The sequence below is a fragment of the Ranitomeya variabilis genome, chromosome 5 (assembly GCF_051348905.1).
Source record: "Ranitomeya variabilis isolate aRanVar5 chromosome 5, aRanVar5.hap1, whole genome shotgun sequence".
Taxonomy (NCBI): Eukaryota; Metazoa; Chordata; class Amphibia; order Anura; family Dendrobatidae; genus Ranitomeya; species Ranitomeya variabilis.
The window spans coordinates 133,958,547-133,985,996 of record NC_135236.1 but is presented as its reverse complement, the minus strand read 5'-3'; the positions used below and the strand labels follow the sequence as shown (position 1 = coordinate 133,985,996).

Here is a 27,450-nt window from a genome sequence, read left to right as displayed (position 1 = left end):
TCCAGGCCTCTGACAGGATCCCACCCCTGTCAGGGACCAACTACCTGAGTGGAGCTCAGCTAGCATCTGCCTAACGATCTATCCAGACCACCAGTTTTACCTAATTGTGAAGAGTGCCCTAATAAATAGGAGCATAGCTCCCCCTGGTGGACTGGAGTATGAAATGTGTTGTGTGTTGGTGTTATGTGGTGGTGAGACCCCCTTTATTGCCTCCAAACGTAACATCACTTCCCCCTAGAGGAGAATATTACTGCAATGACCAGGACCCTGGGGCGCTGCAATTACATGATGTCTACGGGGAATTTTTGACTCTCCCTTGACTGATGACATCATGTATATAGAGACTGAGCAATTTATAGTTTGTGACCTATCCTTTTTTCCAAAGCCTACTGAGGTGTCTGGTACCACATTTCTCCCCTTGGGAAAAAACATCAGCAGTGTCAATGTTTGAAGTAGGCAAAAAGCCTCTTCAGACAGGAGAGGACTTGAACTCTAGCTCCACCTATTGGAGGTAGCAATTATGAACGTCCGTATTGACCACGGAGCGGCGCTCATAGCAATCTGGCAGTGACTATCCGGGGCTTCAGGAAAATGGCCGCGGGATGCCGCGCGTGCGCAGATGGAGATCGCGGCGGCCATTTTCCTGAAGCCGGCTTCACTAAAAGAGCCACCTTGTGCAGCAGTAATGCTGCATTCTGACAAGGTGGCTCTTTTTTTCTGGGTGCTGTAACTGCCGAAATAATCCGTTTTGTAATTTGTCAAAAATACCTTGTCTTCAGTCAAGGAGGGAGGCATTTCCCCCTGCTGCAGACGCCACACAGCCGTCACTCGAATCTTCTTGGCGCCGGGCGCCGCCTCCTCAGCGCTGTTTTGAAATGATCCGGCGCCTGCACTCTTTTCTCCTGCCTTGGGCAGGCGCAGTGAGGGTATGTGCACACGTCAGGATTTCTTGCAGAAATTTCCTGAAGAAAACCGGAAATTTTCTGCAAGAAATCCGCATTTTTTTTTTTTTGCGTTTTTTTTCCCGTTTTTTTCGCGTTTTTTTAGCATTTTGCAAGCGAAATTAGCTTGCAGAATGCTAAAGTTTTCCAAGCGATCTGTAGCATCGCTTGGAAAACTGACAGGTTGGTCACACTTGTCAAACATAGTGTTTGACAAGTGTGACCAACTTTTTACTATAGATGCTGCCTATGCAGCATCTATAGTAAAAGATAGAATGTTTAAAAATAATAAAAAAAATGATTATACTCACCTGCAGACAGCCGATCTCCTCAGCGGCGTCCGTTCCTATAGATGGTGCGTGCAGGACCTTCGGTGACGTCACGGTCACGTGAGCTGTCACATGAGCGGTCTCGCGACCAATCACAAGACCGCGACGTCATCGCAGGTCCTTCACACAGAGCATCTATAGGAACGGAAGAGAGAACATGCAGCGCTGAGAGGCGGGAACACTTCGGGGGCCATCAGAGGGTGAGTATATCGCTATTTTTTATTTTAATTTTTTATTTTAACCAATTATATGGTGCCCAGTCCGTGGAGGAGAGTCTCCTCTCCTCCACCCTGGGTACCAGCTGCACATAATCTGCTTACTTCCCGCATGGTGTGCACAGCCCCGTGCGGGAAGTAAGCAGATCAATGCACTCCTAGGTGTTCCGCATTTTTAATGAACATGTTGCTTTTTTTTCCGCGATGCGATTTTTTCGCGGAAAAAAATGCAACATTTGCACAAGAAATGCGGAATACACTGAAAATAATGGGAGGCATATGTAAACGTTTTTTTCGCGTTATTATCACGTTTTTATAGCGAAAAAACGCGAAAAATACTGAACGTGTGCCCATGGCCTGAGCGCTGCCCGTCTGTCCTCATATGCAGTCCAGTTGACTGCGCCTGTGCGGACGCCCTGCCTGTGAATCCCAGCCACGCAGTGTCTTCTGATTTATTCACATTGCGGGGTCTTTTTATCTGATTTGGAATGGATATAGTACTCCTGGCATGTCCCATTTCAGTATAGTGAATGTAGCTGGCTGATGTAGCTGATCTCATCAGTTATTGCTCATTATCCACACTGGGATTCTGCAAAGTGTTTGCTCACCACAGGTATCTCTTCCAGATGTTAAACAGGAGTGTGAACAACAGGTCTCCTCCTAGCTGACAATGTGTCAATGACTCCCATCCAATACTCAGACTGGCTGATAAGAGTCACTGTCCCTTTTCATTTCTCTGCTGTAAAGGGGGGAAATCCTGATCAAATTATCAGTTAATTCCATCAGAAAGCTGAGACTGGGGCCAGCTGTGCCTACCAGAGGGGTTAAAAGGCCCAAACACTGCTGGGGCATTTACTGAGGAAGAAGCACTGACTGTGGGTAGAGCGGAGTGTGAGGAGCCTCCGTGACTGGTAACTACGGTACATCACTGATCTGACTGTCATTCCAGAATATTGTAACGGATGAGTCTGTAAGATTGCCTGTCTCTGTGTGTACGTTTCCATGTCAGTCCCTGTGTGTACATCTGCATTTCATATATCCACACTCCTATTTTATAGTATTTTAGTAAAAGGGAGGAAATACTTACTATTTGCAGTAAATAATAGGAATGTGTCATAACTAGTGATGAGTGAGCGTGCTTGGATAGGATGTTATCTGAGAATGCTTGTGTGCTAATCTTCGGCATGCTCTAAGGGTACCGTCACACAGTGCCATTTTGATCGCTATGATGGCACGATCCGTGACGTCGCAGCGTCGTATGATTATCGCTCCAGCGTCGTAGACTGCGGTCACACGTTGCAATCACGGCGCTGGAGCGATGCCGAAGTCCCCGGGTAACCAGGGTAAACATTGGGTTACTAAGCGCAGGGCCGCGCTTAGTAACCCGATGTTTACCCTGGTTACCAGCGTAAACGTAAAAAAAACAAACAGTACATACTTACATTCCGGTGTCTGTCCCCCGGCGTCTCAGCTTCTCTCTGATCAAGCGACGAAAGAAAGTTCCAAACAATCTGCTATGACGTACGATTCTCAGCAGGATCCCTGATCGCTGCTGCGTGTCAGACACTGCGATATCGTATGGATATCGCTAGAACGTCACGAATCGTACCGTCATAGCGATCAAAATGGCACTGTGTGACAGTACCCTAATACTATGTTCGAGTCCCCACGGCTGCATGTCTCGTGGCTGTTTGACAGCCAGAATACTATATTCGAGTCCTTGCGGCTTCATGTCTCGCGGCTGTTTGACAGCCAGAATACTATATTTGAGTCCTCGCGGCTGCATGTCTCGCGGCTGTTTGACAGCCAAAATACTAAGTTCGAGTCCCCGCAGCTGCATGTCTCGCGGCTGTTTGACAGCCAGAATACTATGTTCTAGTCCTCGCGGCTGCATGTGTTGCGGCTGTTTGACAGCCAGAATAGTATGTTCCAGTCCTTGCAGCTGCATGTGTTGCGGCTGTTAGTATTCTGGCTGTCAATGTTCGAGTCCTCGGGGCTGCATGTCTCGTGGCTGTTCGACAGACAGAATACTATGTTCCAGTCACGGAGGTTCGACAGCTGCAACATAGGCAAGGATTGCCTAATAAACAGGAAATCCCTGCATGTGTTGTGGCTGTCGAACAGACGCGAGACATGCAGCCGCGGGGATTCGAACATAGTATTAGAGCGTGCCGAAGACAATCAATTCCACACAAGCATACTCACAGGGCTGTGGAGTCGGTAAGCCATACCGCCGACTCCTCAATTTCCATGACACTGACTCCACCAAAACGGGCTCCGACTCCACGACTCCGACTCCACAGCCCTGCATGCTCAGTTAACCTCTTATCTGAGTACTGTCACTCAGCGCTAATTATAACCTGTAATAGTAGTAGTAACCAGAGGCCAAGTGTCTACTCACATTTATTATTTGTACAGTATTACAAAAGCAACATAAATGATACATAAAACTAAAATAAGAACCAATAGGGCGATGTTCACACGTTGCGTTTTTGCTGCATTTTTTATGCAAATTAAAATCTGACTTTTACAGTATCAGCAAAAGCTGTGGGATTTCAGATATCTCATGCATACGCTTGTTCTTTTTTACTGCAGGATGTCACTTCTTTCAGCATTTTTGCAGCTTTTTTTCATTTATAGAAAGCAATGAGCAAGAACAAAAAAGCAGCCAAAACGTTGGCATCAGTTTTTGATGAAAAAAAAACAAAAAACCCTGCAGGTAAATCAGGATATGAAACCCATCTATTTTTGTGGTTCCCTAAGTGTAAACCATAATGCCTTGGTCTCCTCACACGAGCACGGCTGTTAGTATTTTCTTTATTTTAATGTAATTTGCACCTTATTTAAAGCAAACTATTTGTTTTTCCTGACTCCAAGTACCCTTTCATTAAATTAGTGATATGTGTTAAAATAAGCAATGGCCACGCACAGCACTGACCACGGCCCTGACCACGGCCCTAGGGGGACATTGAAGCCTAAAACCGTAGATCCCCTGATAAACCCTTATATTTAAGGGGGAAACACTTTGGGCAATAGAGGGAGCTTAACAATGGCTGATAAGTACCATGATTATGAAAACACATAGAAAAAAAGATCATGCCCATATATTGGGAACACCTCAGACTATATAAAAGTCAAAAAAGCTTTATTGGTAGGTTTTCCTACCAATAAAGTGTTTTTGACTTTTATATAATCTGAGGTGTTCCCAATATATGGGCATGATCTTTTTTATAGTGCTTTGGAACAAAGCACTATACTGTTATTCCACCGTGGTAAACTTCTTCTTATTCTTATTATTCAGTCCGCACGTAATGCGGCCCGAACCGCTAAACTCACAGACTCCAGTGAGGTGTCATTTCGAAGCCAGCGTTCCTGAGAGGTGTGCTAAGTATTTTTCGTGTCGATCGGATTTGTAGTTTTTGCGCAATTTGTGTTTGAAAAAAGTCTTTCAATGCGTTTCAATGGAGAAATTTTCCTATACGTTTATAATGGGCTGGTTTCTGAGGCAATTTCTAAAAATAACTGCCACCTGGCTGATTAGCTCATTGATATGCGCAGTCAGACACAGTTACTATGCCAACTCCTATGAAATCTACATCAGCTCACCAGGTCACAAGTTTTGTCAGATAATATCAGCTCTTAAAGTGACACTACAGCACAATTCCAAACCACTATCCGTAGTCTTATGATTATTAGACTGTGGCCCGATTCTAACTCATCGGGTATTCTAGAATATGCATGTCCACGTAGTATATTGCACAGCCACGCAGTATACAGTGCAGAGCCGCGCAGTACACAGCGCAGAGCCGCGCAGTACACAGCGCAGAGCCGCGCAGTACACAGCGCAGAGCCGCGCAGTATAAAGCGCAGAGCCGCGCAGTACACAGCGCAGAGCCGCGCAGTACACAGCGCAGAGCCGTGCAGTACACAGCGCAGAGCCGCGCAGTATAAAGCGCAGAGCCGTGCAGTACACAGCGCAGAGCCGCGCAGTACACAGCGCAGAGCCGTGCAGTACACAGCGCAGAGCCGCGCAGTATAAAGCGCAGAGCCGTGCAGTACACAGCGCAGAGCCGCGCAGTACACAGCGCAGAGCCGCGCAGTACACAGCGCAGAGCCGCGCAGTATAAAGCGCAGAGCCGCGCAGTACACAGCGCAGAGCCGCGCAGTACACAGCGCAGAGCCGTGCAGTACACAGCGCAGAGCCGCGCAGTTTAAAGCGCAGAGCCGTGCAGTACACAGCGCAGAGCCGCGCAGTACACAGCGCAGAGCCGTGCAGTACACAGCGCAGAGCCGCGCAGTATAAAGCGCAGAGCCGTGCAGTACACAGCGCAGAGCCGCGCAGTACACAGCGCAGAGCCGCGCAGTACACAGCGCAGAGCCGCGCAGTATAAAGCGCAGAGCCGCGCAGTACACAGCGCAGAGCCGCGCAGTACACAGCGCAGAGCCGTGCAGTACACAGCGCAGAGCCGCGCAGTATAAAGCGCAGAGCCGTGCAGTACACAGCGCAGAGCCGCGCAGTACACAGCGCAGAGCCGTGCAGTACACAGCGCAGAGCCGCGCAGTATAAAGCGCAGAGCCGTGCAGTACACAGCGCAGAGCCGTGCAGTACACAGCGCAGAGCCGCGCAGTACACAGCGCAGAGCCATGCAGTACACAGCGCAAAGCCGCGCAGTATAAAGCGCAGAGCCGCGCAGTATAAAGCGGAGAGCCGCACAGTACACAGCGCAGAGCCGAGCAGTACACAGCGCAGAGCCGCGCAGTAGACAGCGCAGAGCCGTGCAGTACAGAGCGCAGAGCCGCACAGTATAAAGCGCAGAGCCGCGCAGTATACCGCGCAGAGCCGTGCAGTACACAGCGCAGAGCCGCGCAGTACACAGCGCAGAGCCGCGCAGTACACAGCGCAGAGCCGCGCAGTACACAGCGCAGAGCCGCGCAGTACACAGCGCAGAGCCGAGCAGTACACAGCGCAGAGCCGCGCAGTACACAGCGCAGAGCCGCGCAGTACACAGCGCAGAGCCGCGCAGTATACAGCGCAGAGCTGCGCAGTACACAGCGCAGAGCCGCGCAGTACAGAGCGCAGAGCCGCACAGTATAAAGCGCAGAGCCGCGCAGTACACAGCGCAGAGCCGCGCAGTACACAGCGCAGAGCCGCGCAGTACACAGTGCAGAGCCGCACAGTACACAGCACAGAGCCGCGCAGTACACAGCGCAGAGCCACCCAGTATACAGCGCAGAGCCGCGCAGTACGCAGCGTAGAGCCACGCAGTATGCAGCGCAGAGCCGCGCAGTATACAGCGCTGAGCCGCGTAGTATACAGCGCAGAGCCCCGCAGTATACAGTGCAGAGCCCCGCAGTATACAGCGCAGACACGCGCAGTACACAGCACGGACACGCGCAGTACACAGCGCAGAGCCGCGCAGTACACAGCGCAGAGCCGCGTAGTATACAGCGAAGAGCCACGCAGTATATAGCGCAGAGCCGCGCAGTACAAAGCGCAGAGCTGCGCAGAGCTGCGCAGTATACAGCGCAGAGCCGCGCAGTATACAGCGCAGAACGCGCAGTACACAGTGCAGAGCCGCGCAGTACACAGCGCAGAGCCGTGCAGTACACAGCGCAGAGCCGCGCAGTACACAGCGCAGAGCCACGCAGTATACAGCGCAGAGCCGCGTAGTATACAGCGCAGAGCCGCGTAGTATACAGCGCAGAGCCACGCAGTATACAGCACAGAGCCACGCAGTATACAGCGCAGAGCCACGTAGTTATACTGCCCAGTCACGTAGTATATTGTCCAGTCACATAGTATACTGCATATCCCTGTTAAAAAAAAAAAAGAATTAAAATAAAAAAGTTACATACTCACCTCCTGGAGCGGCCGGTATCTGATGGTTGTTGCACCTCCTAGAGCGGCCGGTACACGATGCTTGTTGCACCTGGAGTGGCCGGTACCCGATGCTTGTTGCGCGCTCCGGTCCCAAGAGTGCATTGCGGTCTCACGAGATGATGACGTAGCGGTGTTGTGAGACAGAAAGACGGAAGTGCCCTTAGATAATTAGATAGTAGATTACCCCGCTCACCAATTCGGAACCCGAGAGGCCCGGCCCACCAAATCGGACCCCGAGGGGCCCGGCCCACCAAATCGGACCCAGAGTGACCCCGCCCCCTAAATCAGACCCAGAGTGACCCCGCCCACCAAATCGGACCCAGAGTGGCTCCGCCCACCAAATCGGACCCAGAGTGACCCCTTCCACCAAATCGGACCCAGAGTGACCCCTTCCACCAAATCGGGCCCAGAGTGACCCCTTCCACCAAATCGGGCCCAGAGTGACCCCGCCCACCAAATCGGACCCAGAGTGACCCCACCCACCAAATCGGACCCTGAGGTGCCCAGCCCACCAAATCAGACCCTGAGGTGCCCAGCCCACCAAATCGGACCGAGTGACCCCACCCACCAAATTGGTCCCTAAGGTGCCCCGCCCACCAAATCGGACCCAGAGTGGCTCCGCCCACCGAATCGGACCCAGAGTGGCCGCGCCCACAGAATCGGACCAAAAGTGACCCCGCCCACCGAATCGGACCTAGATTTACCCCGCCCACAAAATCAGACCCAGATTGACCCAACCCACCAAATCGGACCGCCTGAGGGGCACCCAAGTGTCAAAGTCTTGCAGGGGCAGCCCGGGCACCATTCCAAAGCACTATCTGTAGTTCCTTCAGGAAATACCCATCTAGTTATTAGACTGTGGCCCGATTCTAACTCATCGGGTATTCTAGAATATGTATGTCCACGTAGTATATTGCACAGCCACACAGTACAAAGCGCAGAGCCACGCAGTACACAGCGCAGAGCCACGCAGTACACAGCGCAGAGCCGCGCAGTACACAGCGCAGAGCCGCGCAGTATAAAGCGCAGAGCCGCGCAGTACACAGCGCAGAGCCGCGCAGTATAAAGCGCAGAGCCGCGCAGTATAAAGCGCAGAGCCGCGCAGTACACAGCGCAGAGCCGCGCAGTACACAGCGCAGAGCCGCGCAGTACACAGCGCAGAGCCGCGCAGTACACAGCGCAGAGCCATGCAGTACACAGCGCAAAGCCGCGCAGTATAAAGCGCAGAGCCGCGCAGTACACAGCGCAGAGCCGCGCAGTATAAAGCGCAGAGCCGCGCAGTATAAAGCGCAGAGCCGCGCAGTACACAGCGCAGAGCCGCGCAGTACACAGCGCAGAGCCGCGCAGTACACAGCGCAGAGCCGCGCAGTACACAGCGCAGAGCCATGCAGTACACAGCGCAAAGCCGCGCAGTATAAAGCGCAGAGCCGCGCAGTACACAGCGCAGAGCCGCGCAGTACACAGCGCAGAGCCGCGCAGTACACAGCGCAGAGCCGCGCAGTATAAAGCGCAGAGCCATGCAGTACACAGCGCAGAGCCGCGCAGTATAAAGCGCAGAGCCGCGCAGTATAAAGCGCAGAGCCGCGCAGTATAAAGCGCAGAGCCGCGCAGTACACAGCGCAGAGCCGCGCAGTACACAGCGCAGAGCCGCGCAGTACACAGCGCAGAGCCGCGCAGTACACAGCGCAGAGCCATGCAGTACACAGCGCAAAGCCGCGCAGTATAAAGCGCAGAGCCGCGCAGTACACAGCGCAGAGCCGCGCAGTACACAGCGCAGAGCCGCGCAGTACACAGCGCAGAGCCGCGCAGTATAAAGCGGAGAGCCGCGTAGTACACAGCGCAGAGCCGCGCAGTACACAGCACAGAGCCGCGCAGTACACAGCGCAGAGCCACGCAGTACACAGCGCAGAGCCGAGCAGTACACAGCGCAGAGCCGCGCAGTACACAGCGCAGAGCCGCGCAGTACACAGCACAGAGCCGCGTAGTACACAGCGCAGAGCCGAGCAGTACACAGCGCAGAGCCGCGCAGTACACAGCACAGAGCCGCGTAGTACACAGCGCAGAGCCGAGCAGTACACAGCGCAGAACCGCGCAGTACACAGCACAGAGCCACGCAGTACACAGCGCAGAGCCGCGCAGTACACAGCGCAGAGCCGCGCAGTATAAAGCGGAGAGCCGCGCAGTACACAGTGCAGAGCCGAGCAGTACACAGCGCAGAGCTGCGCAATACACAGCGCAGAGCCGCGCAGTACACAGCGCAGAGCCGCGCAGTACACAGCGCAGAGCCGCGCAGAGCCGCGCAGTACACAGCGCAGAGCCGCGCAGTATAAAGCGGAGAGCCACGCAGTACACAGCGCAGAGCCGAGCAGTACACAGCGCAGAGCCGCGCAGTACACAGCACAGAGCCGCGCAGTACACAGCGCAGAGCCGCGCAGTACACAGCGGAGAGCCGCGCAGTACACAGCGCAGAGCCGAGCAGTACACAGCGCAGAGCCGCGCAGTACACAGCGCAGAGCCGCGCAGTACACAGCGCAGAGCCGCGCAGTACACAGCGGAGAGCCGCACAGTACACAGCGCAGAGCCGCGCAGTACAGAGCGCAGAGCCGCGCAGTATAAAGCGCAGAGCCGCGCAGTACACAGCGCAGAGCCGCGCAGTACACAGCGCAGAGCCGCGCAGTACACAGTGCAGAGCCGCGCAGTACACAGCACAGAGCCGCGCAGTACACAGCACAGAGCCACCCAGTATACAGCGCAGAGCCGCGCAGTATACAGCGCAGAGCCGCGCAGTACACAGCGTAGAGCCACGCAGTATGCAGCGCAGAGCCGCGCAGTATACAGCGCAGAGTCGCGTAGTATACAGTGCAGAGCCGCGCAGTACAAAGCGCAGAGCCGCGCAGTATACAGCGCAGAGCCGCGCAGTATACAGCGCAGAACGCGCAGTACACAGTGCAGAGCCGCGCAGTACACAGCGCAGAGCCGTGCAGTACACAGCGCAGAGCCGCGCAGTACACAGCGCAGAGCCACACAGTATACAGCGCAGAGCCGCGTAGTATACAGCGCAGAGCCGCGTAGTATACAGCGCAGAGCCGCGTAGTATACAGCGCAGAGCCACGCAGTATACAGCGCAGAGCCACGCAGTATACAGCACAGAGCCACGTAGTTATACTGCCCAGTCACGTAGTATATTGTCCAGTCACATAGTATACTGCATATCCCTGTTAAAAAAAAAAAAGAATTAAAATAAAAAAGTTACATACTCACCTCCTGGAGCGGCCGGTATCTGATGGTTGTTGCACCTCCTAGAGCGGCCGGTACACGATGCTTGTTGCACCTGGAGTGGCCGGTACCCGATGCTTGTTGCGCGCTCCGGTCCCAAGAGTGCATTGCGGTCTCACGAGATGATGATGTAGCGGTGTTGTGAGACAGAAAGACGGAAGTGCCCTTAGACAATTATATAGTAGATTACCCCGCTCACCAAATCGGACCCCGAGGGGCCCGGCTCACCAAATCAGACCCAGAGTGACCCCGCCCCCTAAATCAGTCCCAGAGTGACCCCGCCCACCAAATCGGACCCAGAGTGGCTCCGCCCACCAAATCGGACCCAGAGTGACCCCTTCCACCAAATCAGACCCAGAGTGACCCCTTCCACCAAATCGGACCCAGAGTGACCCCTTCCACCAAATCAGGCCCAGAGTGACCCCGCCCACCAAATCGGACCCAGAGTGACCCCACCCACCAAATCGGACCCTGAGGTGCCCAGCCCACCAAATCAGACCCTGAGGTGCCCAGCCCACCAAATCGGACCGAGTGACCCCACCCACCAAATTGGTCCCTAAGGTGCCCCGCCCACCAAATCGGACCCAGAGTGGCTCCGCCCACCGAATCGGACCCAGAGTGGCCGCGCCCACAGAATCGGACCAAAAGTGACCCCGCCCACCGAATCGGACCTAGATTTACCCCGCCCACAAAATCAGACCCAGATTGACCCAACCCACCAAATCGGACCGCCTGAGGGGCACCCAAGTGTCAAAGTCTTGCAGGGGCAGCCCGGGCACCATTCCAAAGCACTATCTGTAGTTCCTTCAGGAAATACCCATCTAGTTCTTATTATTATTATTCAGTCCGCACGTAATGCGGCCCGAACCGCTAAACTCACAGACTCCAGTGAGGTGTCATTTCGAAGCCAGCGTTCCTGAGAGGTGTGCTAAGTATTTTTCGTGTCGATCGGATTTGTAGTTTTGGCGCAATTTGCGTTTGAAAAAAGTGTCTCAATGCATTTCAATAGGGAAATTTTCCAATACGTTTATAATGGGCCTGATTTCTGAGGCAATTTCTAAAAATAACTGCCACCTGGCTGATTACCTCATTGATATGCGCAGTGAGACCCAGTTACTATGCCAACGCCTATAAACTCTACCAGCCCACCAGGTCACAAGTTTTGTCAGATAATATCAGCTCTTAAAGTGACAGTACAGCACAATTACAAAGCACTATCTGTAGTCTTATCATTATTGCCCCGCTCACCAAATCGGACCCAGCCCACCAAATCGGACCCAGAGTGCCCCCGCTTGCCAAATCGGACCCAGAGTGCCCCCGCTTGCCAAATCGGACCCAGAGTGCCCCCGCCCGCCAAATCGGACCCAGAGTGGCGCCGCCCGTCAAGTCGGACCCAGAGTGGCGCCGCCCGCCAAATCGGACCCAGAGTGGCGCCGCCCGCCAAATCGGACCCAGAGTGGTGCCGCCCGCCAAATCGGACCCAGAGTGACCCGGGCCGCCAAATCGGACCCAGAGTGGCGCCGCCCGCCAAATCGGACCCAGAGTGGCGCCGCCCGCCAAGTCGGACCCAGAGTGGCGCCGCCCGCCAAGTCGGACCCAGAGTGGCGCCGCCCGCCAAATCGGACCCAGAGTGGCGCCGCCCGCCAAATCGGACCCAGAGTGGCGCCGCCCGCCAAATCGGACCCAGAGTGGCGCCGCCCGCCAAATCGGACCCAGAGAGGCGCCGCCCGCCAAATCGGACCCAGAGAGGCGCCGCCCGCCAAATCGGACCCAGAGTGGCGCCGCCCGCCAAATCGGACCCAGAGTGACCCGGGCCACCAAATCGGACCCAGAGTGACCCGGGCCGCCAAATCGGACCCAGAGTGACCCGGGCCGCCAAATCGGACCCAGAGTGACCCGGGCCGCCAAATCGGACCCAGAGTGACCCGGGCCGCCAAATCGGACCCAGAGTGACCCGGGCCGCCAAATCGGACCCAGAGTGGCGCCGCCCGCCAAATCGGACCCAGAGTGACCCGGCCCGCCAAATCGGACCCAGAGTGACCCGGCCCGCCAAATCGGACCCAGAGTGACCCGGCCCGCCAAATCGGACCCAGAGTGACCCGGCCCGCCAAATCGGACCCAGAGTGACCCGGCCCGCCAAATCGGACCCAGAGTGACCCGGCCCGCCAAATCGGACCCAGAGTGACCCGGCCCGCCAAATCGGACCCAGAGTGACCCGGCCCGCCAAATCGGACCCAGAGTGACCCGGCCCGCCAAATCGGACCCAGAGTGACCCGGCCCGCCAAATCGGACCCAGAGTGACCCGGGCCGCCAAATCGAACCCAGAGTGACCCGGCCCGCCAAATCGGACCCAGAGTGACCCGGCCCGCCAAATCGGACCCAGAGTGACCCGGCCCGCCAAATCGGACCCAGAGTGACCCGGCCCGCCAAATCGGACCCAGAGTGACCCGGCCCGCCAAATCGGACCCAGAGTGACCCGGCCCGCCAAATCGGACCCAGAGTGACCCGGCCCGCCAAATCGGACCCAGAGTGACCCGGCCCGCCAAATCGGACCCAGAGTGACCCGGCCCGCCAAATCGGACCCAGAGTGACCCGGCCCGCCAAATCGGACCCAGAGTGACCCGGCCCGCCAAATCGGACCCAGAGTGACCCGGCCCGCCAAATCGGACCCAGAGTGACCCGGCCCGCCAAATCGGACCCAGAGTGACCCGGCCCGCCAAATCGGACCCAGAGTGACCCGGCCCGCCAAATCGGACCCAGAGTGACCCGGCCCGCCAAATCGGACCCAGAGTGACCCGGCCCGCCAAATCGGACCCAGGGTGACCCGGCCCGCCAAATCGGACCCAGGGTGACCCGGCCCGCCAAATCGGACCCAGAGTGACCCGGGCCGCCAAATCGGACCCAGAGTGACCCGGGCCGCCAAATCGGACCCAGAGTGACCCGGGCCGCCAAATCGGACCCAGAGTGACCCGGGCCGCCAAATCGGACCCAGAGTGACCCGGGCCGCCAAATCGGACCCAGAGTGACCCGGGCCGCCAAATCGGACCCAGAGTGACCCGGGCCACCAAATCGGACCCAGAGTGACCCGGGCCACCAAATCGGACCCAGAGTGACCCGGGCCACCAAATCGGACCCAGAGTGACCCGGGCCACCAAATCGGACCCAGAGTGACCCGGGCCACCAAATCGGACCCAGAGTGACCCGGGCCACCAAATCGGACCCAGAGTGACCCGGGCCACCAAGCCTCAACCCTGAGGGGCTACAACTACCAAACCAGCGCCTGAGGGGCACCCAAGTGTGAAAGTCTTGCAGGGGCAGCCCGGGCACCATTCCAAAGCACTATCTGTAGTTCCTTCAGGAAATACCCATCTAGTTCTATGTGTTCTCATGTTGTTTCCAAGTCCATGGTGAACTCTCTGGCTGATTAATCAGTGTGTGGTGCCCTCCGTATCTCTTATCAAGTACCATGATTATGTGGAAACTTTTTTTGAAATTGTTTGACTGTATACCCATTGATGTTACATAGTTACATAGTTATTAAGGTTGAAGGAAGACTTTAAGTCCATCTAGTTCAACCCATAGCCTAACATGCCCTAACATGTTAATCCAGGGGAAGGCAAAAAAAACCATGTGGCAAAGAGTAAGCTCCACATTGGGGAAAAAAATTCCTTCCCGACTCCACATACGGCAATCAGACTAGTTCCCTGGATCAACACCCTATCAAGGAATCTAGTGTATATACCCTGTAACATTATTCTTTTCCAGGAAGGTATCCAGTCCCCTCTTAAATTTAAGTAATGAATCACTCATTACAACATCATACGGCAGAGAGTTCCATAGTCTCACTGCTCTTACAGTAAAGAATGCGCGTCTGTTATTATGCTTAAACCTTCTTTCCTCCAGACGTAGAGGATGCCCCCTTGTCCCTGTCTTAGGTCTATGGTTAAAAAGATCATCAGAAAGGTCTTAGTACTGTCCCCTCATATATTTATACATTAACATAAGATCACCCCTTAGCCTTCGTTTTTCCAAACTAAATAGCCCCAAGTGTAATAACCTATCCTGGTATTGCAGACCCCCCAGTCCTCTAATAACCTTGGTCGCTCTTCTCTGCACCCGCTCCAGTTCAGCTATGTCTTTCTTATACACCGGAGACCAGAACTGTGCACAGTATTCTAAGTGTGGTCGCACTAGTGACTTGTATAGAGGTACAATTATGTTCTCCTCATGAGCATCTATGCCTCTTTTAATGCATCCCATTATTTTATTTGCCTTAGAAGCAGCTGCCTGACACTGGCCACTGAATATGAGTTTGTCATCCACCCATACACCCAGGTCCTTTTCATTGACGGTTTTGCCCAGAGTTTTAGAATTAAGCACATAGTTATACATCTTATTACTTCTACCCAAGTGCATGACCTTACATTTATCCCCATTAAAGCTCATTTGCCATTTATCAGCCCAAGCTTCTAGTTTACATAAATCATCCTGTAATATAAAATTGTCCTCCCCTGTATTGATTACCCTGCAGAGTTTAGTGTCATCTGCAAATATTGAAATTCTACTCTGAATGCCCCCTACAAGGTCATTAATAAATATGTTAAAAAGAAGAGGGCCCAATACTGACCCCTGTGGTACCCCACTGCTAACCACGACCCAGTCCGAGTGTGCTCCATTAATAACCACCCTTGGTTTCCTATCCCTGAGCCAGCTCTCAACCCACTTACACATATTTTCCCCTATCCCCATTATTCTCATTTTATGTATCAACCTTTTGTGTGGCACCGTATCAAAAGCTTTTGAAAAGTCCATATATACTACATCTACTGGGTTCCCTTGGTCCAGTCCGGAACTTACCTCTTCATAGAAGCTGATCAAATTAGTCTGACATGAACGGTCCCTAGTAAACCCGTGCTGATACTGGGTCATGAGGTTATTCCTCTTCAGATACTCCAGTATAACATCCCTTAGAATGCCCTCCAGGATTTTACCCACAGTAGAGGTTAAACTTACTGGCCTATAATTTCCGAGTTCAGTTTTTGTCCCCTTTTTGAATATTGGCACCACATTTGCTATACGCCAGTCCTGTGGTACAGACATTGTTATTATGGAGTCTTTAAAGATTAAAAATAATGGTCTATCAATGACTGTACTTAATTCCTGCAGTACTCGGGGGTGTATCCCATCCGGGCCCGGAGATTTGTCAATTTTAGTGATTTTTAGACGCCGCCGTACTTCCTGCTGGGTTAAGCAGGTGACACTTAATGGGGAATTTTTGTTATCACTGATCATATTGTCTGCCATGTGCTGGTCTGTCTAATCAGGAGAGAAATGAGACCACTTATTTATATGTGGGATTTCTGAACTATGTTCAGTTTGACAGTACCCTGTTGTTTGTCATTTTGGGTCGTGCATTTGTTTTTGATGTATATGGCATAAGATTACATGAACATTATGGGCTTTGTGCAATAGAGATATTGATTCCTGCTATTTGTTATTTTTTGTCCTGCATTTACTATTGGTGTATATGTCACTAGACTATGGATGTGCTTGTCACCGGATTATATAAACTTTATGGGCATTGTGAAATAGGGATACTGATCTGAGTATATTATCTGAATTGTAGCCCAAAAACTTGCTGTATATACTCGAGTATGAGCCGACCTGAGTATAAGCCGAGTCCTCTAATTTTGTCCAAAAAACTGGGAAAACTTATTGACTCGAGTATAAGCCTAGGGTGGAAAATGCAGCAGCTACTGTTAAATTTCAAAAATAAAAATAGATACCAATAAAATTAAAATTATTTGAGACATCACTAGGTTAAATGTTTTTGAATATCCATATTGAATCATGAACCCCATAAGATGCTCCATACGGCACGCCCCATATAATGCTGCATAAAGGTTAATGATGGGCCCCATAAGATGCTCCATACGAAATATGCCCCATATAATGCTGCATAAAGGTTAATGATGGGCCCCATAAGATGCTCCATACGAAATATGCCGCATATAATGCTCCATAAAGTTCATGATGGGCCCCATAAGATGCGCTATACGAAATACGCCCCATATAATGCTGCACAAAGGTTAATGATGGCCCCATAAGATGCTCCATAGAAAAATATGCCCCATATAATGCTGCACAAAGGTTAATGATGGCCCCATAAGATGCTCCATATTAAAATATGCCCCATATAATGCTGCTGCAATTAAAAAAAAAAAAAAATGACATACTCACCTCTCGCCGCTGCTCCTCACCATCGCCAACTCTCTGCAATGACTGTTTAGGCAGAGGGCGGTGCGCACTAACCGCATCATCGCACCCTCTGACCTGAACGTCCCAGCCAGAGGAAGCGGAAGACACAGCCCGTCGGTGGAACGGGGACAGGTGAATATCGCATGGCTCACCCTCCCCCGTCATACTCGCCCTCCTGGCGCTGCATATCAGTCCCTGCATCTTGGGCGCTGTCATCTCTCATCCTGTCTTCCTTCCTGTGCTGAGCTGTCAGTGATCTCGCTCATTCAAGTAATGAATATGCGTTCCATGCCTATGGGAGTGGAGACGCGTGCATATTCATTGCTTTAATGAGCGGTACCATGTGACCGCTCAGCACAGGAAGGAAGAGAGACGCAGGGGCTCATATGCAGCGATGGCACCAGGAGGGTGAGTATGATGTCTTCTGCTCCCCACCACCACTCCCCCGCCGGCAATGACTCGTGTATCAGCCGAGAGGGGCGTTTTCAGCACACAAAAAAAGTGCTGAAAATCTTTGCTTATACACGAGTATATACGGTATTACTAATGTGACTACAGATTCCTGCCCTAATATTTAAACAGAGTACTTGCGTGACTCTGCGATAATTTTTTTTCCAGTATCTCTCCTGGAATCTACTACGAGATAATTTTTGATTGGGTATCACTGTCCAATATTTTTGTATGTGTGTATTTTTTCTGTGTATAATTTAGTGTGTAAGACTTGTAGGGTGCACTGGGGCCTTCAGAGCTACTGACTTTGAACGGGGCGCCATTACGTCAACAAATTAGGGTGCCAACTTCTACTGGTAGGAAGGGTGAATATAGGAGAGCTCAGCCATAGTTAAATTATTATACTTCCCCCTTTTTTTCAATTTTCTGCACCTTCCCGTGACAACTACAACAATTGTTTGATTTCCCTTTTTTAATTATTTCTAGTAAAGGTTAATTTTTAGAGGTCAATGGTTTTCTGGTGTTTAAAGTATGGACTAACACCTTGTAATGTTCACGTTTCCAATGTGAAAGCAAAGCTAAACTTTTGAGATCCTAAAAACGCAGCAAGAAAAGTAGCAAAAACCGCATCATAAAAGCCAAAAGATGAAAGAACATGTATATAGAGCAGCACAACTTGGGTATATGGGGAAGAGAACGAAGTACGTACTTGAACAGCTGAAGTCCTCACTGCTGATCACGGGTGCTCGCATGAAACATAGAGTATGTAACAATCCTTTCGTAGAAAAAATGCGGCAGCACTCACCGATCCTGGAGTGATAAAAGTCCTTTATTCAAACATGTGAAGAAGCATCTTCACGGCTCGGGGGTGTGCAGTGACCGCAGGAGTGTGCAGGGATCGACGACGGCCGTTTCGCGCTGTGTCTGGCGCTTCTACATAAACCCGTAGAAGCGCCAGACACAGCGCGAAACGGCCGTTGTCGATCCCTGCACACTCCTGCTGTCACTGCACACCCCCGAGCTGTGAAGATGCTTCTTCATATGTTTGAATAAAGGACTTTTATCACTCTAGGATTGGTGAGTGCTGCCGCATTTTTTCTACGAAAGGATTGAAAAACTGCATCATGGCTACAGATTCTTTACTGCCAAGAGATGACGTTTTGGCTACAGAAGAAACAACAACCTAAAAAGCAATGTGTGCCATAGCCTGAGTGAAACTTTGAGCCAGTTGGCCTCTTTTTATTTTTTCTCCAGCCTAGACATTATTAGGACGTGTATGATACTTGTCGTCGATCGTGCACACGTCCTGGCAGGTAGGTCTTGACATGACCTCATCCAAGCCGCTCACCTCTCTAAGCAGGACAACCCCTTTAATAATGGAGACTATTGCGATCAAACCCACATTTGCACCTTTTGATGGACCTGTGAGTTGCATTATCGCTGGCAGGAGGAAACGCTCAGTAAAAGACATGACGTTTGGCTGTGTTCACACTGCACAGTTATCGGGAGCACCATTTCCTAGAATACTCGTTTCTCGATAGTTGTGCAGTGTAAACAGGCTGCTGATAACCAAATTAGTAAAATGTGGAAATGGGTGGAATGATTTTTGGGTTTGTTTAAATTTGAGACATCATTGCTCTCGGCAGCATATCGTTCTGTGTAAACAGGACCTGTACTGGCGAGAATGATGGCCGTCTATACGCCCTGGATAATCTATTACCGATTGTTTTTTGTTCATAGGATATGTTGTCTGCTTGTGTTCACAGGCTATTAAATGACCACCAATCAGGAAACATTTAGCCAATTGGCGTTTGTTTAATGCTTTAAGTCGGTTGGTGCAAACCCACATTTACAGACCCAGCTCACTGACAGATTCTTGGTTATTCTCATTCTGCAGCCAATAATAAGCAGGGATACAAAGAGGATTTAAAACCAAAGAGTGCAACATTTTCAATGAAACCCAATAGCAAAAATATTCTTACCCCAAAGTACATACATTTAAAAGGGAATCTGTCAGCAGGTTTTTGCTATGTAATATGAGAGCAGCATGATGTAGGAGCTGAGAAACTCGTTCCAGCGATGTGTCACTTACTGGGTTGTGCATTGCTGATTCGATAAAATCCAGTGTTTTATCAGCAGGAGATGATCACTACATGACTAGGTGTCTCGTGCCTCCTAGTCATCTGCTCTGAATAACCCCACCCCCAACATTGATTACCAGCTTTCTGGCATTACAGTGTACACAGAAAGCTGCCAATCAGTGGTGTGGGCAGGGCTATACAGAGCTCAGCATTCAGAGAACTGCTAGATCTGCAGCAGAGAAAACGGTGATAGTATCAAAACGACAGCGAGCAGCCCAGTAAGTGACACATCACTGGAATCGGGGTCTCTTCCCCTACATTATACTGCTCTCAGATTACATAGTAAAACCTGCTGACAGATTCCCTTTAAGTAACAAAAAAAAAAACTGAAGTTATCTATATCCTTTAGTATTCATTATATAATATTGTTGTAAGTATTTATTTGTGATCAACCAATGATTTGGTTGGTATAAAATATGTTATCGAGGGAATATTCATTCTTTTCTCTACTTCTATTTGTAGTTGGACCTTTAAGATTTCCAGTTAGGACGTCAGTTTGTTTTATCCACGCTTCAAAATGGATCAAGATAAGAATCTCATGGTTGAGAATTTATTAAATATCACCATGGAGATCATCTACCTGCTGACTGGAGAGGTGAGGGGCATATAATTGGGGAGATTATAGATTTTGGCTGTATTAATAAAACATGTGACTTGGGAGAGAAGAAAGCCTCCCATCTTCTCTTTTTACCGAGAACTGTTAGAGGATCTGTCACCGGAGAGATTTCACATATTTCGCTCCAGAAGAAACAAATGTGAATGCCTCTGCAATGGGGCGACAGCGCAAAATGGAAAAGAGCAGAAGAGTCAGGGGAGCTCAAGGATTTTTACAAGTTATTTGACTAAATTTTTTAGAGCAAGTGACAGATATTTTTTGGAGTTTCTCTTTGGAGAACATATGCAATCAGGTAATGAGATTAGTTGGAGCAGTCTCCTTGCGAAGGCCCCCATACACATTAGATGAAAGTTGGCTGAACTCCCTGCTTTTCAGACCAGCTGTATTTGATGTATATGGGAGCAGCAAATTTCTTTTCTCTCCCTATTGAAAAGGTATGAATGCATGGCCAAGCTCTCATTTCTACGGAGGAGTCAGGAGAGATGACTGTATGCCGAATGAACGTCTGGCGGCTAGCTACCTCTTGCGTATGGCCAGCTCTACTTCAAATAACAGATTACCAGCAGTAACCCTTGGCTATTTCGGCTCTGATAAATAAACATACACATTTTTTCTAAATCTACAGGATTACACCGTAGTAAAAAGGACATCCGGTGACCTTCCCCATTCATCAGTAAGATGGACCCGACCTCGGAGCCCCGTTAGGATGCCTTCACCTCGATCAGTGATACTTGCGAGGGACAGTGAGCAGAAGATCCTAGAACTTACTGATCGGATTATTGAGCTGCTGACCGGAGAGGTGAGCGTTTCTTGGAATACAAAACATTATAGTAGTTGCATGGCTGGTTGTAAGGTATACCGGATGATTTTTCGTCACTAGCTGACCAGTTAATGTTTATGGGAGCATCTTGATTCTCTCATAATGCAGATCTTGGAGAAGATGAGGATCGGCAATTGTTTCGACTTCCCGACCCTTTTGTTCTCAGGTGGATAAGCTGCTCCCAGACTTGTCGGTTAGTTGCTTACTTCCCTGATACTACCGAGGACACATGCACACTTGGCCAAGCAAGGACTGCGAGTGTAGGGGGGATCGGAGGAGAGAGCTGTTGGGTGACAGCTATGCAATGTGTTTGGCCAACACCGATGTCTGGATGTTGACTGTATCATTTGGTATTTATCAGGTTACTGCTGTACATTATTTAGAAGAACCTAAAGACCTGCAGGAGGATGATACAAAGAATCACGAGTCTCTCTCATCTCCAGGTAAGAGGAGACTTCTTTTTATGGACAGGAGAAAGCAATGTTTAGGAATAATTAGTCATCCATGATCTGATTATGACAGACAATGTGTTCGATCACTGTGTTTCCTTTTGAGTGGAGTTCATCACCATTTTTGAGATTTGCTCTATGTGTATCCACAGTCAATGCTCAAAATATCAGGAATTCCTCTCCAGATTGGAAAGTAGAAGATAACAATGACTCTGAGAATTCACCAGAAGAAAGCTGTAGTTTCCAAAACCGACATTCAGGCCTTCAGGATGTGGATATAAATACCAAGATTTCTAATGATGGGGAAAGAAGTACTGATAAATCCGCGTTTCCTCCACAAGGTACACCTCGCTGGGACAATATTTTCACCTGTTGGGAGTGTGGTAAGTGCTTCACCGAGCATGAGGCTCTATTGATGCACCAGAGGGCCCATGCGGAGGAAAAGTCATATCAGTGCTCTAACTGCGGGAAGTGCTTCAAAAAGAAATCGAACCTTATTCAGCACCTGAAAATCCACTCAGGGGAGAAACCGTTCCTCTGCCCAGATTGCGGTAAAAGCTTCACGCGTAAAGCTGATCTCATAAAACATCAGAGAATCCACACAGGAGAGAAGCCGTTTCCCTGTCCCGTGTGCGGCAGGTGTTTTACCCAGATATCTACTCTCAAAAGACATCGGAGATTTCACTCAGGACAGCACTTAGAAGAACCCAAAGACGTAGAAGACAATGAAATGGAAAATCGTGAGCTGCTCTTATGTCAAGGTAAACTTTGCATAAATCTATAGGACAAGTGAATATGTGAAACTTCATAATGTACATTAACACAGCAATCTACTTTTTCCACTTTTGAGTCACCTCTCTCCTGCCCTACGAACTCATCACTCATTCTTGGTCAACAGAAAACAATCAGTCCCCTCACTGAGGGATCAGATTACATTTGCCCACGGAAGTCTCTAGAGAGCAAGGAGGAGGGAGAAGCAGAATGAGAAATGGGGCCGATGTTGTGCCTTAAAGGGTTTTTTGACCCCCAAACTCCTCTAAGGTGTGCTGGATTGTAATAAAAAAAGTCCCCCCAATTTTTTTTTCATTCTGTTTTCTTCCCTTCCTCCAGATTTTGGTTCAATGTCTCCATGTTGGCTGTATAGCTTCCTGTGCAAGCGCCACCCTGCCCGTACTCCTGTACTCCTCTGCCCACCCACTCCACCTTCACTGGCCAGGACTATGCTTCCGCATGGCTCTATGCATTTCAGCACAAATCACCTGCTCTGCGCCCATTACTTCCATAAAGCTAATACACTTGTTACATGTTCCTCTATATTACCCTTCATTAGAATGGCTGACCGGCTCCCTCTCTGCCTGCCCAGCCCCTGTACATCTGTTACATCACCAACCATCTTCACAATTTTTCTTTTTACTCTCTCTGCTGGCTCTTATCCCACTGTATTATAGTACTGCTCCTCTCTCCATGTATTACACAAGCCCAATTCCCAAAAAGTTGGGGCGCTATATGAAATGTAATGAAAAGAATGCAATGATTTGGAAATCTGTTATAGCCATATTTTATTCAAAACAGATCATAGGACACAGATGAGAAGGTGAACATTACATATTTTTCCATTTCATTTGAAAAAAATAACTCCGTTAGAAATTGGTGGCCGCAACATATTTCACAAAAGTTGGGATAGGGCCGTGTCTACCATTGTGTAGCATCCATTCTTTTTATAACCAAAGACATACTGATAGGGAATTTAGATTGTGAGCCCCATCGGGGACAGCGATGATAATGTGTGCAACCTGTAAAGCGCTGCGTAATATGTTAGCACTATATAAAAATAAAGATTATTATTATTATTATTATTAACTGTCTGGGACGTGAGGAGACCAATTACCGGTGTATTGGGAGAGAAATGTCCCATTCTTGTCTGATTTAGGATCTTGGCTGCTCCACACTCCAGGATCTTTGTCCAATTTTTTGTTACATAATGCTGCAAATTTTTTGTATTGGTGAAAGGTCCGGACTGCAGGCGGCCGGTTCATCACAAAACTTTTCTCCTGTGAAGCCGTGCTGTTGTGATAGATGCAGTATGTGGTGTAGCATTGTCTTGCTCAATATACAAGGTTTTCCCTGAAATAGGTGTTGTCTGGATGGGAACATATGTTGTTCTAACACCTCTGTATAATGCCCTGCAGTGATAGTGCTTTAAATATGTGTAAGCTGCCCATGCTATAGACACTAATGCAGCCCCATACTATCAGAGATGCAGGAGCTGTGTGCTGATAACAAGCTGGGTGGTCCCTCTCTCGAGTCAGCAGGACACAGTGCTCATAGTTCCAATAAAGAATTTTACACTTTGATTCATGTGACCAGATTCCATTTTGCCTCAGTCCATTTTAACTGAGCTTTTGCCAGAAAAGAAGGCAGCGATTCTGGATTGTGTTGATTATATGGCTTGTTTTTTGCATGATAGAGCTTTTACTTGCATTTGTGGATTGCACGGTGAGCCGTGTTCACAGGCCATGATTTCTGGACATATTCTTGAGCCCATGGAGTGATCTGCATGACCAAATCATGCCTGTTTCTCTAGTCACCTTCCACGACAGTCACCTTCCACGACAGTCACCTTGGAGGATGTCTCCCCGCCCTAATGGGGGACAGGAACACAAAGAGGTTAAATAACCCTCCCCTTCCTGCTATCTCCAGTGTTGTTCCTGTCCCCCAGTGGGGCATGAAGAGGTCCTGCAGGTGCTGTCGTGGCCGGTGAACCGAGCACCTGGATTTTCTTACCGCCGGGCAGCCGAAGTCAGGCGGTGAACCTCTCCTCCATGTGCTGCGCTCCGTCTCCATCCTTGCGGTGGACTCGGGCCCTCTTTCCTGCCCCTCCCGCGCCTCTGTCGGGGGCAAAAGCGGGGCGGTGACGTGCTGCCTGGGTCCTCGCTGAGCTCCCCGGCGTCCTCCCTCTTCAGTGTCTGTGTGGAGTTCCGTGTTTCTGCGCGCCGGATGTGACGTCATCGCACTTCCGGTTCGCGGCCTGGGGCTCTGCGCTGGAACGCACGCTGGAACGCACGCTGTCTCTGGTGTTCCATGAGGTCGGTGGCCACCTGGGGGGAATCGCCGACAGGATAGGGTCGTTTCAAGCCTCCCTATGGACCGAAAGGGTAGGAGCACACGATATCGCTGGGGACCTCGATACCTTCATATCCTGGTCTGGGCCTCCAGGTAAGACACTGTTCCCTGTCTCTCTGTGACTGTATACAGCTTGACCATGGATGGCGACAAACCCTCTGCTTCATCTGCAGATCCTAGCGTTCACCCTCCTGCCGTGAGTAGCTGGGCTGGTCCCTTTACTGTTCAGGCATGTTTTAAATGGGTTACTTAGTATACCTCTCTCTCTTCTAGGGAGAAAAGGTCTCTGCCCCAAAGAGTAAACCTAGCCGCAAGTGTGGTGTTTGTGGCTCCCGGCTACTCTCCGCCTATAAGAAGACCCTGTGTCAACTCTGTACGGATGACATATTACTTGCTGAACAGCCCTCCCTCCTGGACAGCATTAAAAGCTTGATTAAACAGGAGGTACAATCCTCCATGGCGGCCTTCTCCCAACCTCAAGTGTCGTATCCTCCACCCCTAAAAAGAGGAAGATGGCCCCAGTTAATACTGATTCTGACTCTGGTGAGGTCCATTCATCTGAGTCAGACGATAATTGGGAGAATGAGGGCTCCACATCCACCCCTAAAGCGGATGGGAAAAAATATTACTTTTCCTCTGAAGATATGGATGAGTTAGTCTCCTTAGTAAGAAGCACCATGGGGGTTGAGGAAGTGGAGGAAAAACATTCCGTACAGGATGTAATGTTTGGGGGCCTGAGACCCAAGCCTAAAAAAGGGTTCCCTATACATGAAAATGTTCAAAATCTCATTTTCCAAGAGTGGGCTTCCCTAGAGAAGGGCCTTAGTGTCCCTTCAGACTTTAAAAACCGGTTTCCCTTAGAGGGTGATAATTCTATTTGGGAGGTTCCCAAAGTGGACGTTCAGGTCTCTAAAGTCACCAAAAAGACGTCTCTCCCATTTGAGGACTCTTCTCAATTAAACGATCCAATGGATCGAAAGATCGAGAGCCACCTAAAGAAGTCCTGGGAGTCCTCTACGAATCTTCTTAAAGCAAATATTGCTTCTACTTGCGTCGCCAGGGCCCTGGTCCTCTGGCTTCGCAAATTAGAGGAACATCTCTCCCAGGGTACTTCCAGAGAGGAAATCCTGGACTCCCTTCCCCTTCTTCAGAAGGCTTTGGGATTCTTAGCCGATGCTTCAGGGGAGTCCGTTCGTGGCTGCACGGTCCCTAGTTCTCTCAAATTCAGCCAGGAGAGCTCTTTGGCTGAAATCTTGGGGAGGCGACATTACCTCCAAGACCAAATTCTGCACCATCCCCTTTCAGGGTCACCATGTGTTCGGGCCAATACTGGATGATATCCTGGATAAGGCCTCTGATAGAAAGAAATCACTTCTTGAACAAAAGGTTACTAGAAAGCGGTTTTTTTGACCCCCTCGTGGCTAGTCCTCCCAGAAGGACTTTAGGGGAAAAGGTAAAAACGGGTCGTTGGAGCTACCCGAAAGGGGGTAGAGGCAGGAATGTCCTCGTGCCTCAACAGCAACAGACTCAGGACAAACAATGACTGTTCGGTCGGGGGCCGGCTCTCACTGTTTCTCACCCAATTGCAGTCCATATCCACGAACCAGTGGATCCTTCACACGTTACAATTCGGACTAAAATTGGAATTCGAGAGCCCCCCCCATTGCCTGGGAATTACCCCGGAACAACCCTCAGACCTCCTCGACTCCTTTCTCCTTCAAATCCAGGAACGTCTGCGAGAAAAAGTGATCTCCCATGTACCTCAGCAGGACTTAGGCAGAGGTCATTACGCTCGCCTTTCCTCATAAGGAAACCCCTCCGGGAAATGCAGACTGATCATAAATCTAAAACCCTTGAACCGGGTTATCAAGTATCGGAGCTTCAAGATGGAGTCAGTCAAGACCGCAATCCCGCTTATTGGGCAAGACTGGGTGATGGCAACGATAGACCTAAGGGACGCCTATTATCACGTTCCAATCCATCCGGATCACAGGAAGTTCCTCAGGTTCGCAATCTCCCACAACCGCAAGATCACTAACTACCAGTTCAATGTCCTTCCCTTCGGAGTATCCTCGGCCCCGAGAGAAGCAGTCATCTTCCTCCATCATCATGGAATCTGCCTGGTCCCTTACTTAGACGATCTTCTTATCATGGCTCCTTCAACATCTCAGCTGAACCAAGATGTATCAAAAACTCTAGATATTCTCGAGTCCCTGGGCTGGATCCCGAATCTCCTAAAGTCGGACCTACAGCCTTCCACGAGGAAGAAATTCCTGGGGATTCTCTTAGACTCAGAGAAAAGAATGTCCTTCCATCCCGAAGATCGTCAGCACGACCTTTGACAAAGAATCTCCAGATTCAAGCAACAAAGATCCCCAACCCTGAGTGAATCCATGTCCATTCTAGGATCCCTAACTTCATGCATTCAGGCGGTATCCTGGGCCCAGGCACACACACGGACCCTCCAGACTCACGTTCTCCTACATTCCCGGAAGTATCAGAACACCCTGTCCAGGAGAATCCCTCCTCCCGGACTTGTGAAGTCAGCCCTGTCATGGTGGCTAAAAGGCCGGAACCTTCGGCAAGGGGTAAGCTGGGATCAGCTCCCTCTGAAAGTGCTTCACACAGATGCCAGCTGAAGAGGTTGGGGTGCCGTGGTTGAACAAACATATTTTCAGGGTCTATGGCAGACATAAGTTCCAGATCCTCCAACCTGAGGGAACTAAAGGCAGTAGAGGAAGCGCTGGTAGCTGCCTCATCTCTAGTCCAAGGCCACCATATTCGTGTCTACTCCGACAACGTGACGACTGTGGCTTATCTTCGTCATCAAGGGGGCACGAAGTATACCAGTCTGAAGCTAGTGGCAGCACGGATATTTCTCTGGGCAGAGAAACACCTCCTTTCAATCTCCGCGGTATACCTGAAGGGTTCAGACAACACCAAAGCGGACT

General features: G+C 50.4%; 1 protein-coding gene across 4 annotated transcripts in view; it reads left to right on the top strand.

Annotated features, from left to right (window-relative positions):
• The window catches only part of LOC143775338 (uncharacterized), a 57,417-nt gene that overhangs the window by 3,438 nt on the left and 26,529 nt on the right, over nt 1–27,450 (top strand). For all 4 annotated transcript variants that reach the window (XM_077263349.1, XM_077263348.1, XM_077263346.1 and 1 more), the window contains exons 2-5: nt 19,954–20,086; nt 20,733–20,906; nt 21,289–21,370; nt 21,529–22,137. In XM_077263349.1, coding sequence (XP_077119464.1) covers nt 20,009–20,086; nt 20,733–20,906; nt 21,289–21,370; nt 21,529–22,137 — 943 coding nt within the window. In that variant the 5' untranslated portion in view covers nt 19,954–20,008. The remainder of the gene's footprint in view (nt 1–19,953; nt 20,087–20,732; nt 20,907–21,288; nt 21,371–21,528; nt 22,138–27,450) is intronic.